Genomic DNA, 27781 nt, shown 5'->3' on the forward strand with positions numbered 1-27781 from the left:
CTACTGGATGACCAGAAAAAGTGCTTTATCCTTGGCCTGAGTAGAATAGTTTCAGGGTAAGCAAGGTCACGTAGAGTTCATGAACTCTTATCTTGGAGCTATGTCTTCCAAACCCATGCAGGTTATTTAGAGTAGACATGACTACAGCAAGGCCTCCCGAAGCAGAAGCTGTGCCTTCAGTAGCTGTGTTCCTTGCAGCTATAATTTCCTCAAGGCCTGTTGTGTTCAAAATTAGACTGCCATAACACAGACCACCAGTTGCCAAAACAGGGGTTGCTCAAGTTGGCAAGACATCTTAAGCATACTCAAGACGTCTTAGGCATAAGGAGGAGGTCTGATAACTGTCAATCAAACCAGCTAGCTCTCTAATGATTTAATTTAAAGGAAAAGTATAGCTTCAAAGGTGCTTTCAACAAAGACTTATTGTTAACATTAAGCGTGCTTATCTCTTAGCAAAACAGCCTTAGAGAACATTGGGTTATCCTGTTTCAGTAGTACCAAACATCCTGCCTCTTGGATAAATACACAGCTTTGCTATTTACAGAATGTAATCATACACATTAATATTATTTGTAATGGATCAATAACAGGACAAAAATGTCATTGAAGGTGTTTTATTTTCAATTTGGCTTATTTTTGACATGGGTGAATACATGGCATGTTTCAAAGCCAATAGAAACAATTCAGATAAGAATTAAGGTTTGTATAACATAAATCTCAAACAAGGATAGTTTCTCTACTTCACAGAAAGGAAGATGTAATTGTTGCAGAAATCCACAGGTTTGCAATAAGAAGGCACCAATATAAATGCTCATATCACCTTTATCAAAATCACCTTTATCATGCCAAAGGTGGAAGGCATAGACTGAATCAGCATATTAAGGAGAATGTGAAATACAAAAAAAAAAATCATGGAAGTAAAGAATAGAACAATAGAAATAGGAAGGTTGGCAGGACATCAGTGGTTCACCCCTGTAATTCTAGCTACTCAGGAGGCTAAGATCTAAGGATCACAGTTCAAAGCCAGCATGGGCAAAAAAGTCCATGAGACTCTTATCACCAATAAACCACTCAGAAAACCGAAAGTACCACTGTGGCTTAAGTGGTAGAGCACTAACCTTGAGCTGAAGAGCTGAGGGACAACGCCCAGGTTCAGAGTTCAAGCCCCACAACAGACAAAAAAGAAAAAGAAAATAGGAAGGTTGCCATGTTTCTGAGAACCTGTTCGAGGAAATGGTTATAAACTTAAAACAAACTGCTACAGACAGACACTCGTAGCTCACATTTGTGATCCTAGCTGCTTAGGAGACTGAAACATGAGGCTCACGGTTCAAAACAAGCCTAGACAAAAATGTGCACAAGACTCTTACCTCCAAGTAATCAGCAAAAAGCCCAGAAGGGGAACTGTGACTTATGTAGTAAGACATCAGCTTTGAGCAAAAAAGCTAAAATAGCTCTGAGTTCAAGCAACACTACTGGTACAAAAAAAATTGCTCCAGCAGAGGTTAGCTGCTCAGATATGGATCCAGAGATTGATTTCACCTTTAATTGGGGTTTTCTAAAAAGGATGATAACATAGCAGAAGGGCAAGAAAGCTTAGAACATTGTAAAAAATATTGTCCAAATAAATGGACTGTGAAATATAAAATAAAAAGTGAAAAAATTTTAAAGACAGTTAAATTGTCTGAAAATTGAGTAGTTGTAAGCTCAAGAGCAAATGAGATGTTAAATGAAAATGGCTTCAAAACAGACAACTTTTGCAGTTTTCAAATCTATTTTTTAATTATTTTGAGGTTTTTAATTCGATTTTTGAAGTTTTAAATCGAAAAAAATTTCGAAGTTTTAAATTTAAGTATCAGTGTTGAGTATGATGGTATATGTTTGTAATCCTCGTACTTGGAAGGCCCAGTCAGCCTGGGCTGCATGGCTACATTCTATCTCAAAAAGAAGAGAAGAGGAAGAAGAGGAGGGGGGAAGGAAAAGGAGATGGGAGTCAGATGGTTACAAAAATTTAAGACAAGAGTGGCGGCAAGATTGCAGTCACAGAAGGAAAAATATGAGAAGAGATATTTTGCATTTTGGAAAGTACATGCTTTATGTCTTTATATACATGAAATATATAGATAGAGTTAAAATAACCAGTTATAAAAGTTATGCAGATTTTAGAGAACAGAAATATGTCCAACAATTCTAAGTCGATTTGTAAAATAAATGTCTAACAAGCCTATTCTATTTTTAAATTTGCCTTTTTATATAATTTGTTACTATTCCTGTGTTGTACAGAGGGGCTGTCATTTCTAAGGTGGGAAATGAGTGCATTTCTCTTTTTTTGTACAATGTCACCCCTTCCTTTCCTTTTCCCCAGTTTCCCCCTTTCCATCCCTGACCTCAAGTTACCTCCCCACAGGAAAAAAAATAAAAGCAAAAACAAATATCAATTTGCTTTTATAATACTAATGACAGTAGCAAATATTTAGCTTGCTCAAGTTCTACATTCTAAAAACTTACCTACATTAGCATATTTAATACAATAACACACCCATAGGTACTACCAATACGAAGCCACTATTAACATTATTTTCAGATGAGAAAACTTTGACAGAGAAGGAAAAAAACGCTTTCCCTAAAACATGTAGTTAGTGAAACGTGAAGCAGGGATTTAAGCCCAGGTAGTCTGACAACTAAGTGTGGGCAGGTTTTTTAACCAGTATTCTTACTAAGATAGAATCAGAGATCTATAACTCCAAATCAACGCCCCCCCCCCCCGAAAAAAATGACCTCTATAGTAAACTTCTGCTAATATGAAAGAAATTGACTTACCTATCCCTACAGGGTGGATAATGGATTTAGTAACATGATACTCTGCAACATTTGCTTCCTAAAAGTCACATTTCTTTTGAATCATTCCTGGGACTCCCCTAACAACTAAATTCAAGAACTTCTCTTGCCACCAACATATACACATTCTGTGTGTGTGTGTGTGTGTGTGTGTGTGTGTGTCTGTCTGTCTGTCTGTGTTTGTGTCTGTGTGTTGGTGTCAGGGCTACTCACTTGGTTGGTTTTCCATGGCTCCTACTTTACTGCTTGAGCCAGGCTTTCAGCCAGCTTTCTGGCTGGTTAATTGGACCTGAAGTCTCACAGACTTTTCTGCCCTGGATGACTTTCAGTCCCAATCTTGTAGGTCTCAACGTCCTGAAGTAGCTAGGATTACAGGCATGAGCCACCAACCAGCACCCAGCTGCAAAAGGTATCATTCACTAAATAATCACATTTGCAAAAATCAGAATTTTAACTTGCTACAAACGCCAACTGAAAACTTACAGGAAAGAAATCTAAGTTTATCTGAGGGAACGTCTTCTGCCCAGGCTTTTTAACGGCTAGGTCATTGTGTTTCATAGCTGGAGCGTCTGCACTTGGAGGAGGACAGTTTGCTCCCCGCCCCCACTTTCTCCTCCAGCTTCCCCGATCGGGCTCTTCTCTCTCTCCTAGCTGCTACTTCTGTTCATAAACATGAGACCACTGTCTGCATTAAAAAGAAAACCGACACCATGTAGATATAATCCGAAAGGTAAACCCCCTCAACAGATGGGTCAAAAGGTCCTTCCCGCCCTGTACTGAATACTCTCCTTACTGAAGAGGGAGGTCAGAGGGGCGCCCTTAACTCAGAGTCTTGCCTTTGACATCTCTTGACTCTTCTAAGGTGTCGTAGAACACAGGGAAGGTGAAAGCCCGGGTCTCTTGGCAGCAGCCATGCAGAGAGATGTACCAAAACGGGGTCCGTTTTAGAACCCAGATTTAACAAACCCATTTCTTCAGGCTCCAAACCAGTAGTTGGCCAGCTTGGCCTACCACGTGACCTGCAGAGTCACGTGAATCTTCCCAAGCATGCGCACTTCCTCCACCCTGCCTTTACAGCGTGGTGCGTGCGTGCGTGCGTGCGTGCGCAGGCGCAGTAGGGCCACCCTGCTGCCGTTGGGGGGATTCCTCACTGCGTGAGGAGCCAGAGGACCGGCTGGGCGCTGGACTCCGGGCTCCCCCTGTGATGGCCACGCAGCGGGGGCTGAGGAACTGGCACTAAGGGTGCCATCGACAGGTATTTGCCTCCTCAGCCAGGCTCTGGTGTGAGGACCTGGACTGGATGCTGGAAGAGCATCCTGGGCCCAGTAGGCCTCAGCCGGAGCCGGACCAGAGAGAGCAACGCCAGGCTCTGGGACTTTGAACCAGTAAGATGCAAGGTAATGGCGGCCCCGAAGTCAGGAACTATAAAGGAAGTTTAGAGACAGAATACTGGGGGGTCACACACACGTGCGTGCACAGACACGCACAACCCCATCTCTCTCCCATCCACAACTATCTGATGTTCGCTCTAGATCTGCAGGTTCTCACTGTGTTTCCCCGACTGGTCTCGAACTCCCAACCTTGAATAGCTGGTTCTATAGACCCAGTCCCTTGCACGTGACTCCATCATTCACTCTTGATTTTATCAAGTATGGACTCTCAGTATTAGATAGGTGCATTTTTTTTCACCCGAAATCACTATAAGGTGACTTAGGAAGTAAAATACTTGTCACCTCTGGAATCTTCTATCCAATCCCACTAAAGTGACCACAAGTGAATAAGTCACGCAAACACCAATCAGAAAAAATTAAAAAGGAGGGGATTCATGTGTATATGTGGTCAGTACAGTACCCCAGTACTGTCCCTGAATATAAGGAACTGAATTCCTCTGGGAGGTCAATGCTAGGAGCCTGCCTTGAAAATGGACAGGTAAGAGACTGTTAGGAATTATAAGCAGAATGTTAGGAAAACAAGCAGAGTTCCAACAGGCAGGACTTCCAAAGAAGGTTACTACTGGAGCTGTTAGGGTGAAACATGGCAGGGGCCAGGGTAGACAAAGTGGGCAAGAGAACAGTTCGTGAAGGGGGTTGTGTACTTGCTGGGAAGCTGCTTTGTGAGTGCACTAGTGTACAGTATTGATACTTAAACTCAGGGATTTGCACTCTCAGTTGGTTTTTTCCCTTAAGGCTCGCACTCTGCTAATTAATTGGAGAACTACTCTGGCTGGCTTTGAAATGTGATTCTTAAATCTCCACCTTCTGAGTAGCTAGGATTATAGGCATGAGCCACTGGCACTTGGTCTTTTCTTCATCCTCTTGATTTTAATTTTATTTTTTTTTTTTTGGACAGTCATGGGGCTTGAACTCTGGGCCTGGTGCTGTCCCAGAGCTCTTCAGCTCAAGTCAAGTGCTCTGCCACTTGAGACACAGAGCCATTTCCAGTTTTCTGGTAATTTATTGGACTTAAGAGTCTCATGGACTTTCCTGTCCAGGCTGGCTTTGAACCATGACCCTCAGATCTCAGACTGCTGAGTATCTAGGATTATAGGCATGAGCCACGAGTGGCCAGCCTAATTTTATTTTTTAAGTATTTATTTTACTTTTATCTGGAGATAGGCATTGATTACATCTCTGCTTAGAGAAGTTAAAGGTAAATGATAGCTGTAACTGTTTCAGGATTTCTGTGTAAAGTTGAGAAGATGACAGTGGGTTAGGAATATGACTAGGAAATTGTTCTACCTTGAATTAGTGATAGGATTACCACAAAAACAAATGATTCCTAGTTTTGTAATCCAGGCTACTCAGAGTCTGAGATTTGAGGATCACAGTTCAAAGTCAGACCAGAAAGAAAAATCTATGAGACTCTTAAATAACCACCAAAAGCCAGAAGTGGAGCTGTGACTCAAATGCTAGAGTGCCAACCTTGAGCAAAATAGCTAAGGAATAGCATCCATGCTCTGAGTTCAAGCTCAAGTACCAGCATTAAAAAATTGATTATTTATTTGTAGTTGCAATGCTTATTTTGTTTTAGAGTACCCAAATACAGAATATATTTTTAATCCAAGTGTGAAACACATACCTATAATCTCAGCACTGGGGAGGCTGAGGCAAGATGGAGAGTTCAAGGCCAGCCTAAACAATAGTAATAACCTATATCAAAACAATAACAAATACAAGGAAACAAAGAAAAAGTGTCTTCAGAAAGAACTCCTACTAGTTATTGAGTAGATGTACTCCAATACTTCTTCCAAGAACTAACTTGAAGGTTTTAAACACATGAATACATGCTTTTTTTGTTAACATATTTATGACTACTTCACCTGGAATGCTTTGGTGAGCTGATAGAGATTCTGGTGATGGAAAACAGTGTATTTCCCAAGTCACTTCATGGTGCTACCAATGTTAAACTACAAATTTGAAAGAAATTTAACTGTATACACAAAAGCACTTCAGACATCCTCCCTGAAAAGTAACAAAAATAGCAATCTAGAAGCGCCTTTTTATTCTTTTTATTATTACCCTACATGAATTCTATCGTTCTATGATTTTTTTTATTTTTTCATCTTAGTAATTAAACTTGGCTGTCTATAAATCTAATCCTGTTAGTTTTTTCTCAAAGATGATGTATGAATCTATAAAGCTTACTTGTTTGCTCTCTTTTGCTATTATTAGCTCTCATACCATTAAGTGACATTTCAAAAATAAATTTTAGAAATTAAAGAGTCATTAAAATATTCAAGTCTTTCCATTTTAATCACACAATGTCATTTTGTCAAAATATCCTCCAGAATATCAGGTCAATAAAAGAATACAGTTCCACCAAGAGTATAATTACTAGCCCAATTTTTATCTTAATAAAACTGAAGATAATCTAAACACATTAGAAAAAAATACAATAACAGGTAAAACAAGAGCACCATTTAGGGTTATGGACACAACTTTTACAAGTTTAATGAAATAAAGCATACTTTGTAATATAGAAAAAAGGTATGTTGTATTCATAAACTTTTGTTAAATGGGCAACTCCTTTGTATATCTACTTAGACAATACAAATCAAATAAAAAGAAAAAAGAACTAGGTAGCAGGCATGTATCAGGAGAAAAACACCCATCCGCCCATATTTTTGACAACTTTTAAATACAATAACTTGGTTTCAAAATTCCAAACAGGGCACTATGAATTGCATTGAGTTGATTATGAATTGCAAATGAATTGTTGAAAGCCTTATTTAAAATTCTCTTAATATTATTCTCTAGTTGTTCTTTACACTGCACTGTCTATAGACATTGCTAACTACTAAGAAGTAGTATCTGTGATACACTCATACTTTTTCTTTTCAGTTATTGGGGTTGATATTCAAAATAGATGTAAGTTGATCCCTCAAAGAATAAAAACATAAAAAGAAGAAAACTATTGTCATGAAGGTTGTTATCAAAAAAAGAATGAAATTTAAGTTTTCCTCTGAGAAAACCATGCATGTATGTTTATATTGTTTTGTAGAGGTTTACTAATAAAGATATCACCAGAGGTTAGAAGAAAAATCAACTAGAGGAAATGCCGGTAATATGGGATGTAAGAATTCAAAACTCTCTACAGCAGATACTCTTGTTTTAGGGGTAAGTAAGAGTCCTCTTATGGTTGACTAAACTCAAGACCATCAACTCAGTTTTAAAATGGATATTTTGAGATTTGGAAACAGGATGATTTGGTGAAATAAAAAAGCAATTTTAGCTGGGCGCCAGTGGCTCACGCCTATAATCCTAGCTACTCAGGAGGCTGAGATCTGAGGATCATGGTTCAAAGCCAGCCCAGGCAGAAAAGTCCGTGAGATTCTGATCTTCAATAAACCACTAGAAAACCGTAAGTGGCGCTGTGGCTCAAGAGGTAGAGTGTTCGCCTTGAGCTGAAGAGCACAGGGACAGTGCCCAGACCCAGAGTTCAAGCCCCACTACTGACCCCCCCCCCAAAAAAAAAAGCAATTTTAACATGTTCCTTTTTTTCTACAAGTTTTGACTTAAAAAGAAGTTCTGTGCTTAAAAGGCAATGTCCTGAAAAGATTAGCACACACAGGATAATAGTGAAAGCATTATGGCATATGTACATTGTGTGTAAGTGTGTGTGTGTGTGTTTAAGTTATACACCTAGCATTGATCTAACTAATGTATTATTGTTATGTCTACATAGCAGAATAATCATATATTTCCATTAAATATTAAGCCTATGAAGTTAGATATTTTACAGTTCTCTTTCTAAGCCTCACGGGGTTATTATGATCATCCACCTTCACAACTGAAGGGGTGAAAACTCTTCCTCTGACCTGGGCTTTCTCTAAATGTACATAGTGTGTAGTATTTAAATTTGCATTCTTAATTGGCAGCAGTCTCCTAACTGTTTAGCAGGAGGTCTTAGCTTTGTGATCAGAATGACAGCTCTGAATTTTTTCAAAATTGTGTACATACAGCAGTCTTTTACACTCTTTTTTTGTAGTTGGACCTTATGGAATCCATTCATTGGCTGTGGATTAAGACCCATTTGTGCTAAGAAAATCCGTTTTGTCTTTTGCACACTGTGGCACAGTTCTTCATAAGCTTTGATTGCTTGAATATTTTATAGTTTTGAAGAGAGCACCATCTATCCATATAAAAGGGTAGTATTTTTCAATTCCACTCCTTTTAAAAGTTGGAAAACACATGTGGATATAATATCGTTGATGGCAACAATGTACTTCATGGCAATTAAGAATCTTGCAGGGCAGTACTAGAGGTTGAACTTGGGGGCTTTATCCTTGCTATCAGGCACTCATGCCACCCACCAGCCCCTTTACTCATTGGTTAGTTTTGAGGTAATATCTCACTGCCTACCCAGAATGGCCTAGGCTGTGACTAGGGGGACCATAAAGATGTGCTTTCTCCCGTGACTCAGGGGACAAGAAGCCAGTGTGTACACTGCTCCCAGCCGCTGTACTTCCCTCATAGCTGGGATAATGGGCACATACCCAGCCATTGGTTGAAATGGAGTCTTGCCAATATTTATGCCTAGGCTGGCCTCTTACTGCAGTCCCTCAAATCTGTCTCCAGTAGCTAGGACTACAGGCTTAAGCCACCATGCCCAGCAGTGCCAATGTTCTTATGCAGGAGGCATTCACCAGTATCTTCTCCATGCTGGGCAACATATTAGAGGCTGATTATAGACAAATGAGAAAACCAAAGTTTAGACTTCCAAACGCTTTGTGGTCTAATGGAGGATGTTTCTCTGAATCAAATCCTAAGAAGCTCTCCAAATGGTATCATCCCTGCAGATTTCATGCAGAAGGAAGCCTTTACTCAATGTACAAAAAAAATAGTCTTTTACCAAAAAAAAAAGTCTTCCTTTTAAAAAAATGTTAAATGTTTCTAAAATTATCTTTAAAAATTAGCCAGTTACAAAATGAATAGCAGGAAATGGAAACATGTAGTGGGAACCATGAAAGGGAGGTGCATAAATAGAGGGAAGAGGGGCAAGCAAAGGCAATCATATTCAATGTATATTACATAAAAACGGAACCACATAACTGAGGGCAGGGATGACAAGGGGGATGGAGGAGAAAAATGAAAGGGGCGACATTGACCAAGATGAATTGTACTCATAACCGGACATATTACTGCTTAATAATTTAAAAAATATTAGCCTGCTACAATGGGGTGATTTATAGACTACTTTGCAAAAAGCTTAGATTCTGAAAACAAGAACTCACTTCCTGTTAAAGTTCATATGAAAATGAAAATAACCTATAAAGACTTTCATTTTAAGAGTCATTAAAATGTGATTCAGAATATAAAGTATAAATTCACCTAAAAAATTTAGAAATCTTTTTAGATGAATTAATGATTATCCCCTACTCTAATCTATTTCCATCCATGCAAGTGTAGCTTGAATATTCATTTTGTTGCTGTATTGTATTGTACCGTACTCTAACATACTTGTTAAAAAATCCATACCAAGTATTCCTTTGTAAGATTCAAATGAGTATTCATCCTTAGTTAATTACTGATGTGCAAGAAAATATTGAATATGTTGCTTCCTACAGACATTTTCTCTCAGGTACCCACAGTAGATTTCCCCTCCTGTCATTACTTGCTAGTTACAGGAACAGCTATGGTATAATCAAACTACTGTTTCATAGAGGAAGTGGTCAGGTTACTATGAATGAACATTCTGTTCCTCCCAGTATGGCTGAATCCTATTAGAAAATCTTCAGTTCCTTCCTGGTGAGTTTCCAGGAAATACATGGCACTAAGTGGAATACTATTTTACTTTTTCCCTCTATAAAGACTTTTAAGTTTTTCTTATAGAAACATCTACTAGAATTGTATTTAAAATTATACAGTTTCAGTACTAATAATTCTCTTTTCTTCCAGGCTATCCAGATTATGATTGGCATTTTTCATGTTTTTATGTGGTATTTCCTACTGGTTTTGTATATGGGACAACTTAAAGGATTCTTTGGACTATATGAGCCTTTAACTTACAGAACAGGATGTGCTTTATGGGGAGTCTTTGTGAGTATATTTCTACTGATTTAGTCTTTAAGTAATATTCATGTCAGAGAAAGTAAGAGAGTTTATAAGCCAAGTTTTTCAAGAGATTCATGTAACAAGTACAACAGTGGTTTATTCAATGTCAGCTCTTTCTTTAAGAAATATGCATTGAATGCTATTTATTTACAAATTTTATTATAAGAATGTGAATAGTAGGCTAAATACACAATGACAACCAGAGGAGAAATAATCCTTAAATATTCCAAAGAAAATAAATTTTACCATAATACACATTACCAAGTATAAATCACCTTAGCCTATGTGCACAATTAATCAGTACTAATTTTTTTTAATTTGCCATTATCCTCACTCTTGTGTGGTTTCTAGACAGCCATTGGGTAGAAAGAAAACTTAAGAGAATAGCATCTTAAAAGGGAAAAGTTACAGGAAATAAAAAATCAGCTCCATGGGGGGGGGGGGGAGGCTGGGAAGGGATGTGAAGGGTAAACAAAGGAGGAGGCTGCAATGCTTGGTAAGAAATGTACGCATTATCCTGCCCATGTAACTGTAACTCCTCTGTACAGTATGTTCACAAATAAAATAAAATTTAAAAAAATCAGCTCCATCATATTCTATTGTTTCAGCAAAATAAGATGGGGATGATTATTAACTTGTGGGTTTAGAAATATGGTAACCAATGTAAACATGACAAGTAGTTTCATTAGAATGATGAAACAAAAGCCTGATTTCAGTCAGTATAAGAAGCATAAGAAAAGAGGAATTAACAGACAGCTTCTTGAATAGGCTTTGCTAATGTGAATAGAGAGGTTGGGTGATAGCTAGAGAATATTGGGCCAAAAGAAATTTGGAAAATGGAGTACTAGCTGGGGAAATTTGTTTCAGTTGTGTTTTGTTGAGGGGAAAGAACAAGTAGAAAGAAAATTGATGATATGAGATAAATGGGGAGACCTCTGGGACTGTGAATCTGTGTAGGCAAGAGGTGATGAATTTTAGTGGTTATCTCCAATACTGGAGATAATTTTACCTCTTAGAAAACATTTGATAATGTCTGGAGATGTTTGGGGTTTTAGAGTACACATCTAGTAGTGGAGGCCAAGAGAACCACTCTGCATCCTATAGCACAAAAGAAATCCTATGAGAAGAATAATAAACAGTACAGATAGTATCAGGGTGGGTTAATAAAAAGATTAAGAAAGAGAAAGGGCCAGTTTTGATGGAGCTTGGGAGTTTGCTTCTAATAGTTTTAAATACCTCAGTTAATCAGGAAGCAAAGTATAAGCTAAAAGAGAGGATGGCAGTGGCTTGGCTGTTAGAGAAAAGAGAAGAGAATGTGAAATAGTCACCTAGGAAAAAATAATGAGAGGATTTTGGAAAAGAAGTTTGAGTTTTATACAGCGTTAACGGACTCATTGAAGGTATAGGAACATGATTGTGTAGTGAGATGGTTGTGTATCTTCAGCAGCACAGGTACAGGCATGCAGTAGGAAGAATGCTCTGCTTACTCAGGATCTTTGTTAAACCATGCAACAGTGATTAGGAGTTGGAAATGGATAAGGAGTGTTTGCAATGGTACACTTTTGAATTTAAGCTGGTGCAGAATATTGTAACAGGAAGTTAAGAACCCCAAAATAATAGACAGATGAGGAGAGTCAAAGTGTTGTTAGGGTATAGATACCACAGCACATGAGCTGGAAACATAGCAGGTAGTAATCAAGGTATATACAGGAAATTGAAGTTTTTAAAGTTACAACAAGGACAAGAGAGTGAATATGGGAGTGACCATCTAAGAAAAGGATTGGAGAGAAATCCAAAGCACCTCGCTGAGAATTAAATAGTATCACGGAGAGAGAGAGAGACAGAGAAAGAGAGAGAGAAAGAAAGAGTCAGAGACAAGAAGTAATTATCTGGGTAGAAATGAATGAGTGAAGGATCAATAGATGACTTCAACCACAAGTAATAGTGAGTAAGAATCTGATAAAACTTGATTCAAACCTAGAGAGAAAAGAATGGTGGAAAGTCACTAAAGTGCCATGAGAAAATTAGGATAAAAATATTTACTTTTCAAGCCAGGCACTGGTGGTTCATACCTGTAATCTTAGCTAACTCAGGATGCTAAGATCTGAAGATTGCCATTTGAAGCCAGCCTGGACAAGAAAGCTTGTGAGACTCTTACCTCCAAGGAACCATCAGAGAGCTTGAAGGGGAGCTGTGCCTCAAGTAGTATAGCACTAGCATTAAAAAAAAAAAAAAAACATTTTTCAGAGACAGTGCCCAGGCCCTGAGTTCAAGACCCAGAACTGGCACCCAAAAAAATCACGTTTCAGGCAAAATCAGGATGAACAATACATGATTGATAAGCAATGTATGGGCTCAATAATAAATGATGTACTGATTCATAAATGTCTTTAAAATGTCTTTGAAAAAGAAAAATAATAAATTTTCAGACAAAACTCAGATAAATACTGTTTATCCCTTAGTGTTTATTAGTGTTTAATTATCCCTCAGTGTTTTATTATAAAAATAGCATGCTTATGTAAGTCTTATAATAAATTTTCAAATGTAATGTAGTGAAAAACACTTAAAATTTGAGAGGCATTTCATAAAACAAATGACTTAGCACTCCAGGTCAGAATTTACAAAACTAGTACCATTTCACTGTGTACCTTCTTAGAGACATCAGCTTTCATTAAAGAATCAAGTGCAGAATGTGTAGAGTTAAAGTTATCCTTACAGAATTTGTATGATGTTTTTCTAAACGTCCACCCTTGTCAAACTGCTTAAGCTTGTAAGACAATATTTTTGGGGAATTGTTCAGTCCAGTTTCAAACAAGAAGCAAACAATTGCTTCTTGGAAAATGGACTTTCTGACGTAAAATAACAGAACCTCTTTTCTTAGAGAGGGGGAAAAAACAAAGACCCCCCCCCCCATGAATAGCAACCATTACCTTAGTAATGGCTAGTCTCTCAGTTCAAAGGCATATTTAGTATTGGTACACTATTAATTAGACTCACAGACCATTTTGTATATGTACACAATACTCATAATCAAACGTAATAATCAATTGAGTTAATAAATGAGGAATCACTCACATGTATGAAAGCTTTCTTTATGCTGTAAGTATACATTTAGGTATCCACTTAGCATATACCCACCGAATTCTTCCACGGTCCCTTATATATTTATGTTATGAATGATCCTACTTTTTTATTAACCATTGTCTTTATTTACATAACTATTTCATGATAGAAAACCTTGTCCTGATTTCTTCTACTAAACTTTTTTTATTTTGTTACCATTAGAAAGAGTTGTTTAAAAATGCATTATAAGTTTGCAAGAATTATCAGTGAGTTTTTATAAATGTTTTCTATCCAGTTTATCATAGGTGGAGCCTTCATAATAAAAGCAGTAAGGCATCCAACTGAGATTTGGGTAAGTTAAATATTTGGAACATCTCTAGAAGTGATTTGTCACAAAATTAATTTTAATTAGAATATATTTATAAATAATGAAAGAAACTACCCTCCCCTGTAACCGAAATGAAAATTACATAAATTAAGGTAGAAAAATATGCCACAGTAGTTAAAACATGATGATTGTATAAAAATGTCTAATTCTTTTTTGGCAGTACTGAGATTTCAAGTCAACTTCACACTTTCTAGGCAGGTACTCTGAAACTTACATCATATCTCTAAATACTTTATGCTCTCGTCATTTTTGAGATTTTGAGTTCTCACATTTTCCTTGCCAAGCCTAGCCCACAGTCCTGCTATTTATGCTTCCTGTGTAGCTAGCATGACAGAAGCATGCCACCGTGCCCAGCTTTTTCTGTTAAGATGAAGTCACACACCTTTTTGCCTGAACTAGTCTAGAACTGCAGTCCTTCCAACCTTAGCCTCCTGAGATGCTGCGCTGACAGGCATATACCATCATACCTAGCTATATCTGTTGAGATGGATTCCTGCAAACATTTTTGCCCGATTGGCCTCCAACCACAGTTCTCCTAATTTCTGCCTTCTGAGTAGCTAGGATTATAGATATGAGCCTCTGGCCCCCAGCTAAAACTTCTAAATCTAAATGCACTTATTGTTTTGTTTCAATGTTCTATATTTCAACATTGTAGGAATGTTTTAATGAGAAAATAATGTTAATATCACAGCATTATTGACCATAGCTAAGATATGGAACCAACCCAGATGCTCCTCAGTAGATGAGTGGATCAAGAAAATGTGGTATATATACACAATGGAATTCTATGCCTCCATCAGAATGAATGACATTGCCCCATTTGTTAGGAACTGGAAAGACTTGGAAAAAATTATATTAAGTGAAGTAAGCCAGGCCCAAAGAAACATAGGTCCCATGGTTTCCCTTATTTGCAATAACTAGTATAAGTCTAGGATAAGCAGAAAAGGTCAATGCTATGTACAAATGACCATATAAGATGATATTAAGTGAAATGAACCCCAAGATAGGAACACAGTGGTTTTTTCTTTCTTGCTGTTGTTTTTAACATATTTAAAATGTACTATATGAATTTTTTTGTTTCTCTTGTATGTTCTTCCCCCACAGTATAACCCTTGTTTTCACTGAATTAGATCCTGCATCTTCTATATACATTTTTCTAATTTAGGGAGGGGAAGGAAAATAACAAAAATGCTGAAATAAGAATACAGATTGACCCATTGTAACAATGAGATGTACATGACATTATGTTGAAAACAAACTTCACAACTTCGCAGGGGAAGGAGGAGTTGGGGTGGTGGGAGGGAAGGGATGGTAGGGGAAAAACAAAGGAGGAGGTAACAATTCCCAGTAAGAAATGTACTCATTACCTTACTCATGTAATTGTAACCCCTCTGTACAGTATTTTTACAATAAAAAACATAAAAAGAAAATAATGTTAATGCCTTTAAGTACAGATATTATAATGCTGTAAAACTTCATTGTCTGGACTATTGAGTTTGGGAACCAGAACACATCTTTTAGCAAAGTAGGCGACTTGTCCAGAAAGAAAGACCTAGCTATAACATAAGCAGAAAGATCTGGAAGATAAAAATTGTTTCAGAATTTTTTAAAGATATCTTAGAGCCAGGCTTAGAGCCAGGCACTAGTGGCTCATGCCTGTAATCCTGGCTACTGAGGGGGCTGAGATCTGAGAATCACGGTTTGAAGCTAACCAGCACAGTGCAGGAAATTCCATGAGACTCTTATCTACTATTCACCACCAATAAGCAAGAAGTAGCACAATGGCTCAAGTGGTAGAACACTAACCTTGAGCACAAAAGCTCAGAGGCATTGCCCAGGTCCTGAGTTCAAGCCCCAGAATCAGGGATAAAAAGATATCTTAGAAATTAGTCTGATCTTGGGGCTGGGAAGGTGGCTCAGTGGTAGAGCGCTTGCTTGCATGCTCGAGGCCCTGGGTTCGATTCCTCAGCACCACATAAGCAAAAAGAAAAAAGCCGGAAGTGGTGCTGTGGCTCAAGTGGTAGAGCGCTAGCCTTGAGCTGAAGAGCTGAGGGACAGTGCCCAGGCCCAGAGTTCAGGGCCCACGACCGGACCCAAAAAAAAAAAAAAATTAGTCTGATCTTGTCATTCTACAGATTTAAAAAACTGATATCTGCTTGAAGATACTGAGATATTTTCCTAGACAATGAAAACCTAATATTAAAATCTGATTTTAGTTCTACAAGTAGCCATTTTTTCATCATTCTCTTAACCTTTTCATAGAAACCTCTTGGGCTTTCATACAGTAGTCTCACAAGATTATAAAATACAGGGTTTTTGAACCAGTGAAGTTCAAGATGAATGCTTCTGAACCTGATGATATTTTAGTGATTCCTTTCAAGTAATTGGTTCCCAAGTAAATCAGAAAAGTATTTTCCATGAATAGTAAGCATGCAAATACTTCTAAAAGACTCACAAACTCACCCTAAGTTTTAACTATATCACTTACTTTAGCAAAAGAAACTAAGCAAGGTGTTTATTCTAAATGGAATACATTTACCCTTTTTCTCCTTTTCAGCTAATTTGTTCTTTGTCCATGAACATTCTCTGTGTAATTATTTCAAGTATTGCAGCAGTTCTGACCATAATTGAGCTGATGAATTTTCATTCTGTGTCATACAGGAATTTTGGACAAGCGGTAAGTAACCAATTCTAAAGAAACCTCATAGTTGCCATACTATTTTTTTCAGTGGTTTTGAAAAAGGTAAAGAGAAGCTTTTATTGTTGCACTAAAAATTCTTTGATTTAATAGTCAGCTCCAGGTTGAAAGTGTTAGTTCAAAAATAAGTGTAACATGTAATATTTCACTAAATATTAATAATCTTAATTTTGGATTTGCCCAAATACAACAAAGTAAATAAAAAATATAAAAGCCTCAACAAGAAATATCTACGCATTAGACAGAAGTCACTGATGATTCCCTTAATGTAACTAAAGTATAATCCTAGACCATAGAACCATTTTCAAAATCAACAAAAGAATTCTTCTATGGCCAGCTCAAACTGTGAATACTTAGTCACTTCTGATCTAAACATACAGCTTTTCATAACAGCCTCTTTGGTAACTTATGAAGTATGCCATTAAATATATATATGCATAACCTGTCTTGCTTCCACTTAATTGAATATCCAATCACTGTGTTAAAAAAAATGTTATTCAGATCATAATATTCTCCATTAAAGGAGATTGTCTTTACTGAGAATATATAGATTTATTTCAGTTTGTTGTCTTTAATTTCAGAAGTACCAAATATTAAGGCTTATTTTTTAATCTCCCATTTAAGCTAAGCATGGTAGTATATGCCTGTAATCCTAACACTCAGGAAGCTGAGGTAACGAGATTATAAGGTGAAGGTCAGCATGGGCCACACTGAAAGTTCTAGGCCAGCCTGTCTCAAAATTTTAAAAAAAAATCCCATTAATGTGAGCAGAGATTGAAATAGAATCCCCTTTGGTGTGAACAACAGAACAAAATAGATGAAGATAAAATACAGATAGAGACGCTATTAAAGGTAAGGGACCAAGTTCCTGATCCTCCTCTAGACACTCTTGTTCCCTGCAATATATTGTCCAGAAGACTATCAGTGGAAAGAAACCAAGAATAGAGAATAAAAGCCTAGAGGAGCTGGGCTCTAGTGGCTCATGCCTATAATCCTAGCTACTCAGGAGACTGAGATCTGAGGATCATGGTTTGAATCGCTTGGGCAAAAAAGTCTGTGAGATTTTTACTATTCAGTAAAAGCCAGAAACAGAGCTGTGGCTCAAGTGGTAGAGGGCTAGCCTTGAGGAAAAGAAGTTCAGGGACAACATCCACGTTCTAAGTTTAAGCCCCAGGACTAACAGAAAAAAAGCCTAGAGGACAGGAAGACCATGATAGAAAGTACAGTGATGCCTCCAAAACAGATGATGAGTAATGGATGATTTAAAGAAACATGATTATATTTTGCCTATAAATCATAACAAAATTTTCCTGAAGATTCAATATAGAATTCCTCAATTCTAACTTCAGGAGTAGAAAATAAGGAGGGGAGGATATATTAGTTCATTTCCTATTGCTATAATCAAGAAACCGAGGCTAGGAGTTTATAAGAGAAAATTATTTATCTCATTGTTTTGGAAACTGAAAGTTCAAGATAGTGCACTACTCAAATGGTAGAGCTCCAGCCTTGGGCAAAAAAATAGCTCAAGGCTCTGAGTTCAAGCTCTACTATAAGGTGACACACACATAACAAACAAAAAAAAAACTCCCCTCCAACTCTTCAATTAAATTGGGAGTGAAAGTTCACTACCAAACTCTTTTTCTATGAAGCCATCATAACCCTCATCCTAAAACCAGGCAGGGATTCATCAAAGAAAGAGAACTATAGACCCATTTCTTTGATGAACATCGATGCAAAACTTCTCAACAAAATTTTGGCCAATCGACTTCAGCAAGTCATCAAAAAAATTATACACCATGATCAAACAGGATTCATTCCAGGGATGCAAAGCTGGTTCAATATACGCAAATCAATTAATATAATTCATCACATCAACAAGAGCAAGGATAAAAACCACATGGTTATCTGAATAGATGCCGAAAAAGCATTTGACAAGATCCAACAGGCCTTTATGATGAAAGCTCTGGAAAAACTAGGAATCCATGGAACATTCCTCAGTATCATAAAGGCTGTGTATGACAAACCTACAGCCAGCATTATACTTAATGGCAAAAAGCTAAAGCCATTTCCTCTAAATTCAGGAACAAGACAAGGAATTTCACTCTCTCCAAGTTAGTATTAGAATGCCTAGCTAGAGCAATAAGACAAGATACAAACATAAAGGGGATCCAAATAGGGAAAGATGGAGTAAAACTCTCCCTCTTTGCAGGTGACATGATCTTATATTTAAAGAATCCATGGATTCCACTCCCAAGTTACTGGAGCTGATCTGAAACTAGCACAGTAGCAGGGTATAAACTTAACCCTCAAAAGTTAATGGCTTTTCTGTATGCCAATAAAGAGAAGAGCGTGGCTGAAATCAGGAAAGCAACTCCTTCTGTAATAGCCCCACAAAAAATAAAAGGAGTTAACTAAAGAAGTGAAGGACTTCTATAATGAAAACTTTAAAAACCTGAGAAAGGAAATTGATGCAAAACTAAGGAAGTGGAAAAACCTCTCATGCTCCTGGATTGGGAGGATTAACATCATGAAAATGGCAATACTGCCAAAGGCTATCTACAAATTCAGTGTGATACCTATCAATATCCCAACCTCATTCTTCAATGAAATAGAAGAAACAACCCAAAAATTCATATTGAACAATAAAAGACCCCCAAATAGCAAAAACAATCCTTAGCAGAAAGAACAGTGCTGGAGGAATATCAATACCAAATTTCAAACTCTACTACAAAGCCATAATAATCAAAACAGCTTGGTACTGGCACAAGAACAGACCTCAAGACCAATGGAATAGAACTGAAGACCCAGAAATGAACCCACAGAGCTATCACCACCTAATCTTTGATAAGGCAGCTAAAAAAATATATAATGGAAGAAAGACAGTCTCTTCAGTAAATGGTGCTCGCAAAATTGGTTATTCACCTGCAGAAAACTAAAGCCAGATCCTTATATATCATCCTGCACCAGAATCAACTCCAAATGGATCAAAGACCTCAAAGCAAAAGCAGACTCCACAACAAACAAAAGAAATGTTGGACAAATGGGATTGCATGAAATTGCAGAGTTTCTGATGGCAAAGGACATAGCTAGCAAAATCAATAGAAAGTCCACGGATCGGGAGAAGATCTTCACTAGCCATACAACAGACAAGGGTCTCATATCTAAAATATACTTAGAAATCAAAAAATTAAATCCCCCAACAACAAATCCTCAAAGACACAACAGCCCGATTAGTAAGTAGGCTAAAGACTTAAAGAGAAACTTCTCTGAAGAGGAAATAAGAATGGCCATTAGACAAATGAAGAAATGCTCAGCTTCTCTAGCCATAAAAAGAAATGCAGCTCAAAACATTGAGATTCCACCTCACCCAAGTTAGAATGGCTATAATCAAGAAATCTAATAACAAATGCTGGAAGGGATGTGGCCAAAAGGGAACCCTACTGCATTATTGGTGGGAGTGTAAACTTGTTCAACCACTTGGAAAGCAGTATAGAGATCCCTCAAAAGACTACATATAGAGCCCCCCTACAACCCAGCAATCCTGCTTTTGGGCCTTTACCCAAAGGATCACAAACAAGGCCATACTAAAGCTACCAACACAACTGTTTATTGCAGCATTATTCACCATAGCTAAGATATGGAACCAACCCAGATGCCCCTCAGTAGATGAATGGATCAAGAAAATGTGGTATATATACACAATGGAATTCTATGCCTCCATCAGAAAGAATGACATCACCCCATTTGTTAGGAAATGGAAAGACTTGGAAAAAAATATATTAAGTGAAGTAAGCCAGGCCCAAAGAAACATAGGTCCCACTGTTTCCTTTATTTGCAATAACTAGTATATGTCTAGGACAAGCAGAAATGGTCAAAAGCTATGTACATATGACCATATAAGAAGGTGCTAAGTGAAATGAACTCCAAGATAGGTACATGAGGTTTTATCTTTGTTGCTGTTGTTTTTAAGGTACTTATAATGTACTATGTAATTTTTTGTTACTTTTGTATATACTTCCCCCATGGTATAACCCCTGTTTTCACTGTGTTTGATTCCAGTGCTCTGCATCTTCTATATACATTTTTCTAATTTGGGGAGGGGAATGGAAATAACAAAATGCTGAAATAAGGATATAGGTTCACCCATTGTAATTATGTTGAAAACCAACTTTACAACTTCAGAGGGTGGGGAGGAAGGAGGGAGGGAGGGAAGGGATGGTAGGGGAAAAACAAAGGAGGGGGTAACAGTGCTCAATAGAAAATGTACTCATTACCTTACTCATGTAACTGTAATCCCCTTGTACAGTATCTTTACAATAAATATATATTTAAAAAAAAACTTATGGGGAGCTGATAGTTCACACCTGTAATCCTAACTACTGACGAGGCTGAGATCAGTGAATCGAGGCTTGAACCCAACCAGGTCAGAAAAGACTATGAAACTCCTATAATTAATCCCCAAAAAGCCAGAAGTAGAGTTGGCTCAAGCACTAGAGCCTTTAGCAAAAAAAGATCAGGGATAGCATGTAAGCCCTGGAGTTTAAGCCCTAGGATTGGCACAAGAAAATAAGTAAATAAAACTGTTAATGGTCATCGTATTATTAGAGATAAGAGGTAAGAGTGTCAAATGTGGTAAGCAAAAGAGTTTAGAAGTGAGCTGTGCCATGGACTCCCCCGAGGTGAGAACAATGTCGTGAAGAGTGTGAAAAGGACACTACAAGATGAAGATCAGGGCCAGAGCCACAGATGCTGAACTTGGGGGATGGAAGCCTGAAGTGAGGCAGAAAGCAAAGGAATGAAAACACCTAGAGAAAGTGATTTCCCTTTCCCTTGAGTCTTGTCCTAGGAGCAACTTCCATGAATATGTCTGTGCTTTGTATTTATTCTTTAGCTTGTCATCATCAGTTTAAACTCAAGTGGCATAATTGTCCAGACCTGTGAGATAGCAGTTCATTTCCTACTGTAAAAGATCATAATACAAGATTTCACCCGATTTCTTGTTACAGAAACTGGGGAGAGAAGTTTCACGTATTTTACTGATCTCCTACCCCTTGGAATTTGCTATTGCACTTGTGTACTCAATCTGCCTCTGTTCACATTTGGTAAGTATTTACTCCATCAAATCAAAAGATCTTGATTTCTGGCAAGCATGCTCTAAAGGAGCTGAAACCCATTGTACAGTATGTTTGAAACTAATAAAAATAAAATGTGACGTTATTTCCTTATCTCTTTCCCCTTATTTTATAAAAGGAAAACAAAATTTACAAATATAAAATTCGCTACAATATAAAAACTTTTTAAAAAATCACCATAGTGATTAAACCCTTACTATAATGCTCATTACACTCACATATCCACGCCTATGAAAACCCTAGACACAAGTTTCCTATTTTTTGTGTGATCATATTCATATTATTTTGTCACATTTTTCACAACTATCATAGCTTCCCATTATAAAACATAAGTTTATTGTTTTATTACTTATTGTTCCTTACTACAGAATATCCAGCTTTGTTTACAGCATATTCTAAATTATAAACTGCTTGTTTCTAGTCTATTCTAGATTATAAATAATGATTCAGTGAACATTTCAATATGAATATCTTTACATACAGGAGATTACTTTTTCTGTGATAGAAGTTTATTTGCAAGCAGGGGGAAAATAACAGCAGCAGTGCCCATCAGCTGCCCTGGACATCAGAAAGTAAACTAAGCAACTCAAGGGCGGTGATGGGAGGGAGGGAATGAGAGAGAAAGAGGGAACAGCGGATACAAGCAAAAGGAAAGAAATTACTATCACCCTGTTTGTAAAAAAATAGTTTTATTGTTAAAGGTCATAGAGTTCATAAGTAAAGTAGATTAAAATAATGATGACTATCATTACGAAGATTAAAAGGTGTTTCTGACTTCAAGTATAACTTGTGAAATTGATGTAGTCATGTAATCTTAATAAGTATTTGGAGGGGGAGTTTATTTACAAGATCAGGTTTAACAGCATCTAACACCATAAAAACTTATATTCCACAGTAGTTTTGGGGAATGATTATTTTTTCACAAGCTTAAATCAATACCTAACATTCAGTCTTTCCCATATATATGTGGAAAGCCTGTTATCATTACACTAAGTAGGCCATGAGTAAGATGGCAGGGCCGCAACCAACAGAGTTTGCTTTTCTTTTTCTTTTTTTTTTGGTCGGTTGTGAGGCCTGAACTCTGGGCCTGGGCACTGTCCCTCAGCTCTTCAGCTCAAGGCTAGCACTCTACCACTTGAGCCACAGTACCACTTCCGGCTTTTTCCTGCTTATATGGTGCTGAGGAATCGAACCCAGAGCCTCATGCATGCAAGGCAAGCACTCTACCACCAAGCCACCTTCCCAGCCCAAGAGTTTGCTTTTCAATGGGAGGAAAAAACAATAAACACTATATCTATATAATTATATATATAATGCAGATATATGTTTATATAAATATAATAATGTCAGGACTGGAAAATAGTATAATCAAAGAAGTCCACTCTGGACAGGACAGAAGTAACTAGAAGGATGGAAGTAACTCAAAATGACAAAATACTAGAGATTGTGGGAAAAGAGATTTTTGAAACATAAGTAATGACTAGCCCATTCAGAATGGCTGACTAAGGACATTGCAAATACCCCTTAAAAGTAATGCTAAAACTGAACAAAAGTGTCAATGAAAGATTCTGGAAGTTGAGTAATATATACAACGAAAATGAGAAGTGTTTATGAAAACTCCACCACATCTAAATAAAACTGTGAATACTTCTGACAAGTTCTCTTGGAGCTGGCTCCTATTCCTCCAATCTTCTAAGTTTAGTTAGGTAGAGGTTTGCATAATTGTAGAGTCAGACTCTCAAGACCAGCAATATGGCTACTTGAGAGCTAATTTACTTGAAGCTGAATACAGAACGTTTCATCACCAGAAGTATTGTTTATAAAAATAGAGCTCTCAGGGCAAACCAGAAGATAAGACAAATATCTGGTGTTCTGCCTGAGCGAACACCAACTGAGCCAGTAATACCAGTTGACCTATCCCAGCCTCCTTAGTGAGATGACCAGAGTACTGTTGGGACAGGAAGCTGACTGACAACCAGAAATTCAGCAGAAAGATTCAGAGAACACATACATGTATACATATATGTACATATATATTATATAGAGAGATATAATAATGTCAGAATTGGCTGTGGGCCTTGATAATACTCTATTTATCACTATCATCTAAAAAGTATAAGTGTATACAAAAGTATGCATTCACTCAGGAAACTACAGACAGTCCTTATGAGCTACTTATTTCTAGTGTATATCCTACAAAATTAAGAAGAGTGAGGGAAGGGGTGATTTGGAAAAGATGGGTGAGAATGTTGAAAGGGGTAACATTGATCAAGATGCATTATATCATAAACTGTTTTGCTAAGTGGCACCTCCTTTGTACAGCTTACAAATAATCTTTTAAAAGAAGAACCTTAACAAAAATCAAAGTAAGAGATAAGCAGGACATACAAATGGCCTAACCTTTGAAAACCCTTCTCAAGCTACACTGATACCTGGGAAAGAAAAGAAGTCCCATTGACTCAGAATACTTAAGGACTTGGTAGTACTGCCAGAACCAAGTGCTATAGACTGTAACTTCAACAACAGAAATTTGCTTTCTCATGCTATAAAGGCCAGACATTCAAAATTAAAGTGTTAACAATGTTAGTTTCTTCTGAGCTCTCTCAGCTTTCAGATAGCTGTCTTTGCCCTGTGTCTCCATACGGCTTTTCCTCTGTATCTGTCTGTACCCAAAATATATAAGTATGACAATCACTTTGGATTGGGGCTCAATGGAACAACTTTATTATAACTTTATTAGGGCTTTGAATACCTTACATCCAAGTGTTGTCACATTCTGAGATGCTAAAGTTTAGGACATTAATATATGAATATTATGGGATACAGTTCAGACAGGACGGTGTTTAAACACTACCTCTGAGTAAGCAATGATCGAGTACTTATGCTGACTGAATAGAGAAGCCTGAGAAACTAGACCTTAAAATAAAGACAAAGGAGTACATACTCCACAGGCCAAAGACAGAAGGGAAAACAGATTATACAATTAGGGGAGACAAGCCACTGAAAAGATACTAATAAGCACTGGTTCTAGGTGGATATGAAATAATAGTATCTAAAATGTCCAGTTTTAAACAACAGCAAACATTTGAAAAAATCAACAGTAGTATATTCCTTTTAAAAGAACTCTTGAACTACGGGTTATTGGTAGAAGAAAAAGGAAAATGTTGAACTTCACACACAAAAAAAAGATTTCTTAAACACCAAAGGAAATGTGTTGAAAAGATTACAATAATGACATTCAAAAAGACTGTCAAAAAAAAAAGAAAGAGAGGGAAATCATTTTTTAAAATGAAGTAGCAAACCTAGAGTTTAAAAATAGAGTAACTAGGGGCTGGGAAGGTGGCTCAGTGGAAGAGTGCTTGCCTCGCATGCATGAGGCCCTGGGTTTGATTCCTCAGCACCACATAAACAGAAAAAGCCAGAAGTGATGCTGTGACTCAAGTGGTAGAGCACTAGGTAGAGCACTAGCCTTGAGCTGAAGAGAGATGAGGGACAGTGCCCAGGCCCAGAGTTCAGGCCCTACGATTTACCAAAAAAAAAAAAAAAAAAATGAGTAATTTAACGGGCTCAAGACCAGATTTGAACTAACAAAAGACAAAAATTAACAAGAATATGGCACAAAAGAAGGGGGGAAGAAATGAACAGAGCTTCAAAAGAAGAAATGAACAGAGCTTCAAAAGCTGGGCACTGGTGGCTCATACCTGTAATCCTAGCTACTCAGGAGTTTAAGATTGGAGGATCGCAGCTTAAGAAGCCAGACCAGGTAAGAAAGTCGATGACACTCATCTCCAATTAGCCACCAGGAAACCAGAAGTGATGCTGTGGCTCAGAGTGGTAGAGCACTAGCCTTGAGCAAAAGAGCTCCAGGACAAGTGCACAGGCCCCAAGTTCAACCCTCACAACTGACAACAACAGCAGCAATAAAATTTGCTTCTTACCAATGTCAGCTACCCAAAGCCCTTGTTTTGGGACACTCTTAAGGATCTGAGGAAATTGAAACCTGTAAAAGGAAAACTTGTAAATTAGTTCACCCACTATGGAAATCAATATGGGGATGTCTCAAAAAAAAAATAAAAAAGAACTATATGATCCTGCTGTACTATTCTTGCATATATCATCAAAGAAAACAAAGCCAGCTTATTATGAGATACCTTCACACCCCTGTTTATTGCAGTACTTTTCACAATACCCATATTACAGTCTGCCTAGATGCCCATCAACAGACGAATGAAGAAGACATATTGAACAAAGAATTTTTGTAGCAGTGAAGCATTATTCAGCCATCAAAAAGAGTAATATAGTCTTTTTTCAAGAAATGCATCAACAATTCCAAGTGCTGATTTGCCCTGCAAACAAATCTGTCACACACTCAGTTGCAATATAAATTATTGCAACAACTTAAATACTTTTTTTGTTTATTGTGGGGCTTGAACTCAGGACCCCCTTTTTGTTCAAGGCTATCACTGTACCACTTTGAACCACAGCTCCACTTGGAGTTTTTGAGTGGTTAATTGGAATTGAAATTGTGATCCTCAGATCTCAGCCCCTTGAGTAGCTAAGATTACAGGCATGAGCCACCAACACCCGGCAACTTGAATACTCTTTAAGAACTACTAAAGGTTGAAATGTCTATAACTTTATGATCAGTAATTTAAGTCCTTAGACATTTCCAACAATATGGAATAGTATTTATAATAATTCTAAAGTGAAAGCAACACAAATATTTGAGAGGTGAGTAAATCAGGGCAAATTACTGCAATAAGATTCTACATAATAATTGAGGTGAAGTATGACTGCACTAAAAAATGTGGGAGAACTTTTTAAATGTTGACTATAAAAAGGCAGACAGAGAAGAATACATTTTCATTCCACTTGTATGAAGTTTGAAACCAGGGAAAACTAAAATTGTACTCCATTATTCAGGATGCAAGGTCAGTTGGTAAACTAGAAAGAAAAGAAAATATCAGTTACCTTAAATTCAAACTAACACTTTCTCTGGGAGGGAAAAGATGGGTAATCATTCGAAAATATGATGAGAAGACAAGGTGAATTTTGATCTTCTGGCATTTTTTATGTTCAAAATTACCATGAATATTTTGTTGAGAAGATCAAGACATATACCACATTACAAATGTTTCCTGAAGGAATTAAGAAGGTAGGTTGAAGCAAGGCACCAGTAGCTCATACCTGTAATCCTAGCTCCCCAGGAGGCTGAGATCTAGGATTGTGGCTCAAAGCCAGCCCAGACAGGAAAGTCTGTGAGACTCCTATCTCCAGTTAATCACCCAAAAGCCAAAAGTGGAGGCACGGCTCAAGTGGTAAAATGCTAGCCTTGAGCAAAAATGCCAAGTGAGACCATAGGCCTTGAGTTCAAACCCTAGGACCAGCCTCCTCATACCTCCCCCTCCCAAAAACATCAAGAAAGTAAGTTGAAGTGGATATTAAGACATACATGCAAGTGAAACTTTTAAGATCTTATTTTGTAAGCATCGATAATGTGTGTGTTTTTTGTTGAGTGATGGTAAGAAACATGATTTGTATTTCTTTAATTTTTTCCCCAGAGTGAAACACATGAAGATACTACTCCAGATGCATCAGAGGAAGTAGAGAGTACTTTTTGAAAACTTGACAAATGTTCTATTGTGCTGATGCCTGTGGTGTGCTAATGATGCGGGTGCTAATGATATTTCGGTTTAACAAAACTACTACAAAGGCCACAGGTTTCATGCAAAAAAAGGAAAATACACAAGTCAGATATTTCTCCTCAGTGTTCAAGAAATTTCTGCACACTTATTTTTCTAGGTTCCATGGGAAAAGCTTTTCCATATAAAAAAAATATGAGATTTACGAGGAAGAAATGGTTATGTTCAGTAGCTGAGAACTCTTCATTGAAGATCTTTTGTACAAGACCCACAAAATGATTTGTATTCTGTCCAGTGCAGGCTATACGAACCAGAAGGATGGATGTCATCTAATTAACAGGAAACATTAACACTATATGTCCTTATGAGTAAAACACATTCACATTATGAGTTTTTCTACCTAAACTAGCTTCTACCTTAATGAATCCAAACAGCTACCAATTTGAGTCTCTTCATTATTCCTTGAC

The 27781-nt window shown here is 37.4% G+C and overlaps 1 protein-coding gene across 1 annotated transcript; it reads left to right on the forward strand.

Annotated features, from left to right (window-relative positions):
• Positions 1–4105: 4105 nt before the first annotated feature.
• Positions 4106–27781, forward strand: Ms4a13 (membrane spanning 4-domains A13). Its single transcript, XM_042676396.1, has 7 exons — positions 4106–4235; positions 7339–7454; positions 10236–10376; positions 13750–13806; positions 16400–16519; positions 21547–21642; positions 27234–27781. The coding sequence occupies exons 2-7, from the start codon at positions 7404–7406 to the stop codon at positions 27291–27293; spliced, it is 525 nt and encodes a 174-aa protein (XP_042532330.1). The 5' UTR covers positions 4106–4235; positions 7339–7403; the 3' UTR covers positions 27294–27781.

The sequence above is a fragment of the Dipodomys spectabilis genome, unplaced genomic scaffold (assembly GCF_019054845.1).
Source record: "Dipodomys spectabilis isolate Male_0828 unplaced genomic scaffold, ASM1905484v1 ptg000030l, whole genome shotgun sequence".
Classification (NCBI taxonomy): Eukaryota; Metazoa; Chordata; class Mammalia; order Rodentia; family Heteromyidae; genus Dipodomys; species Dipodomys spectabilis.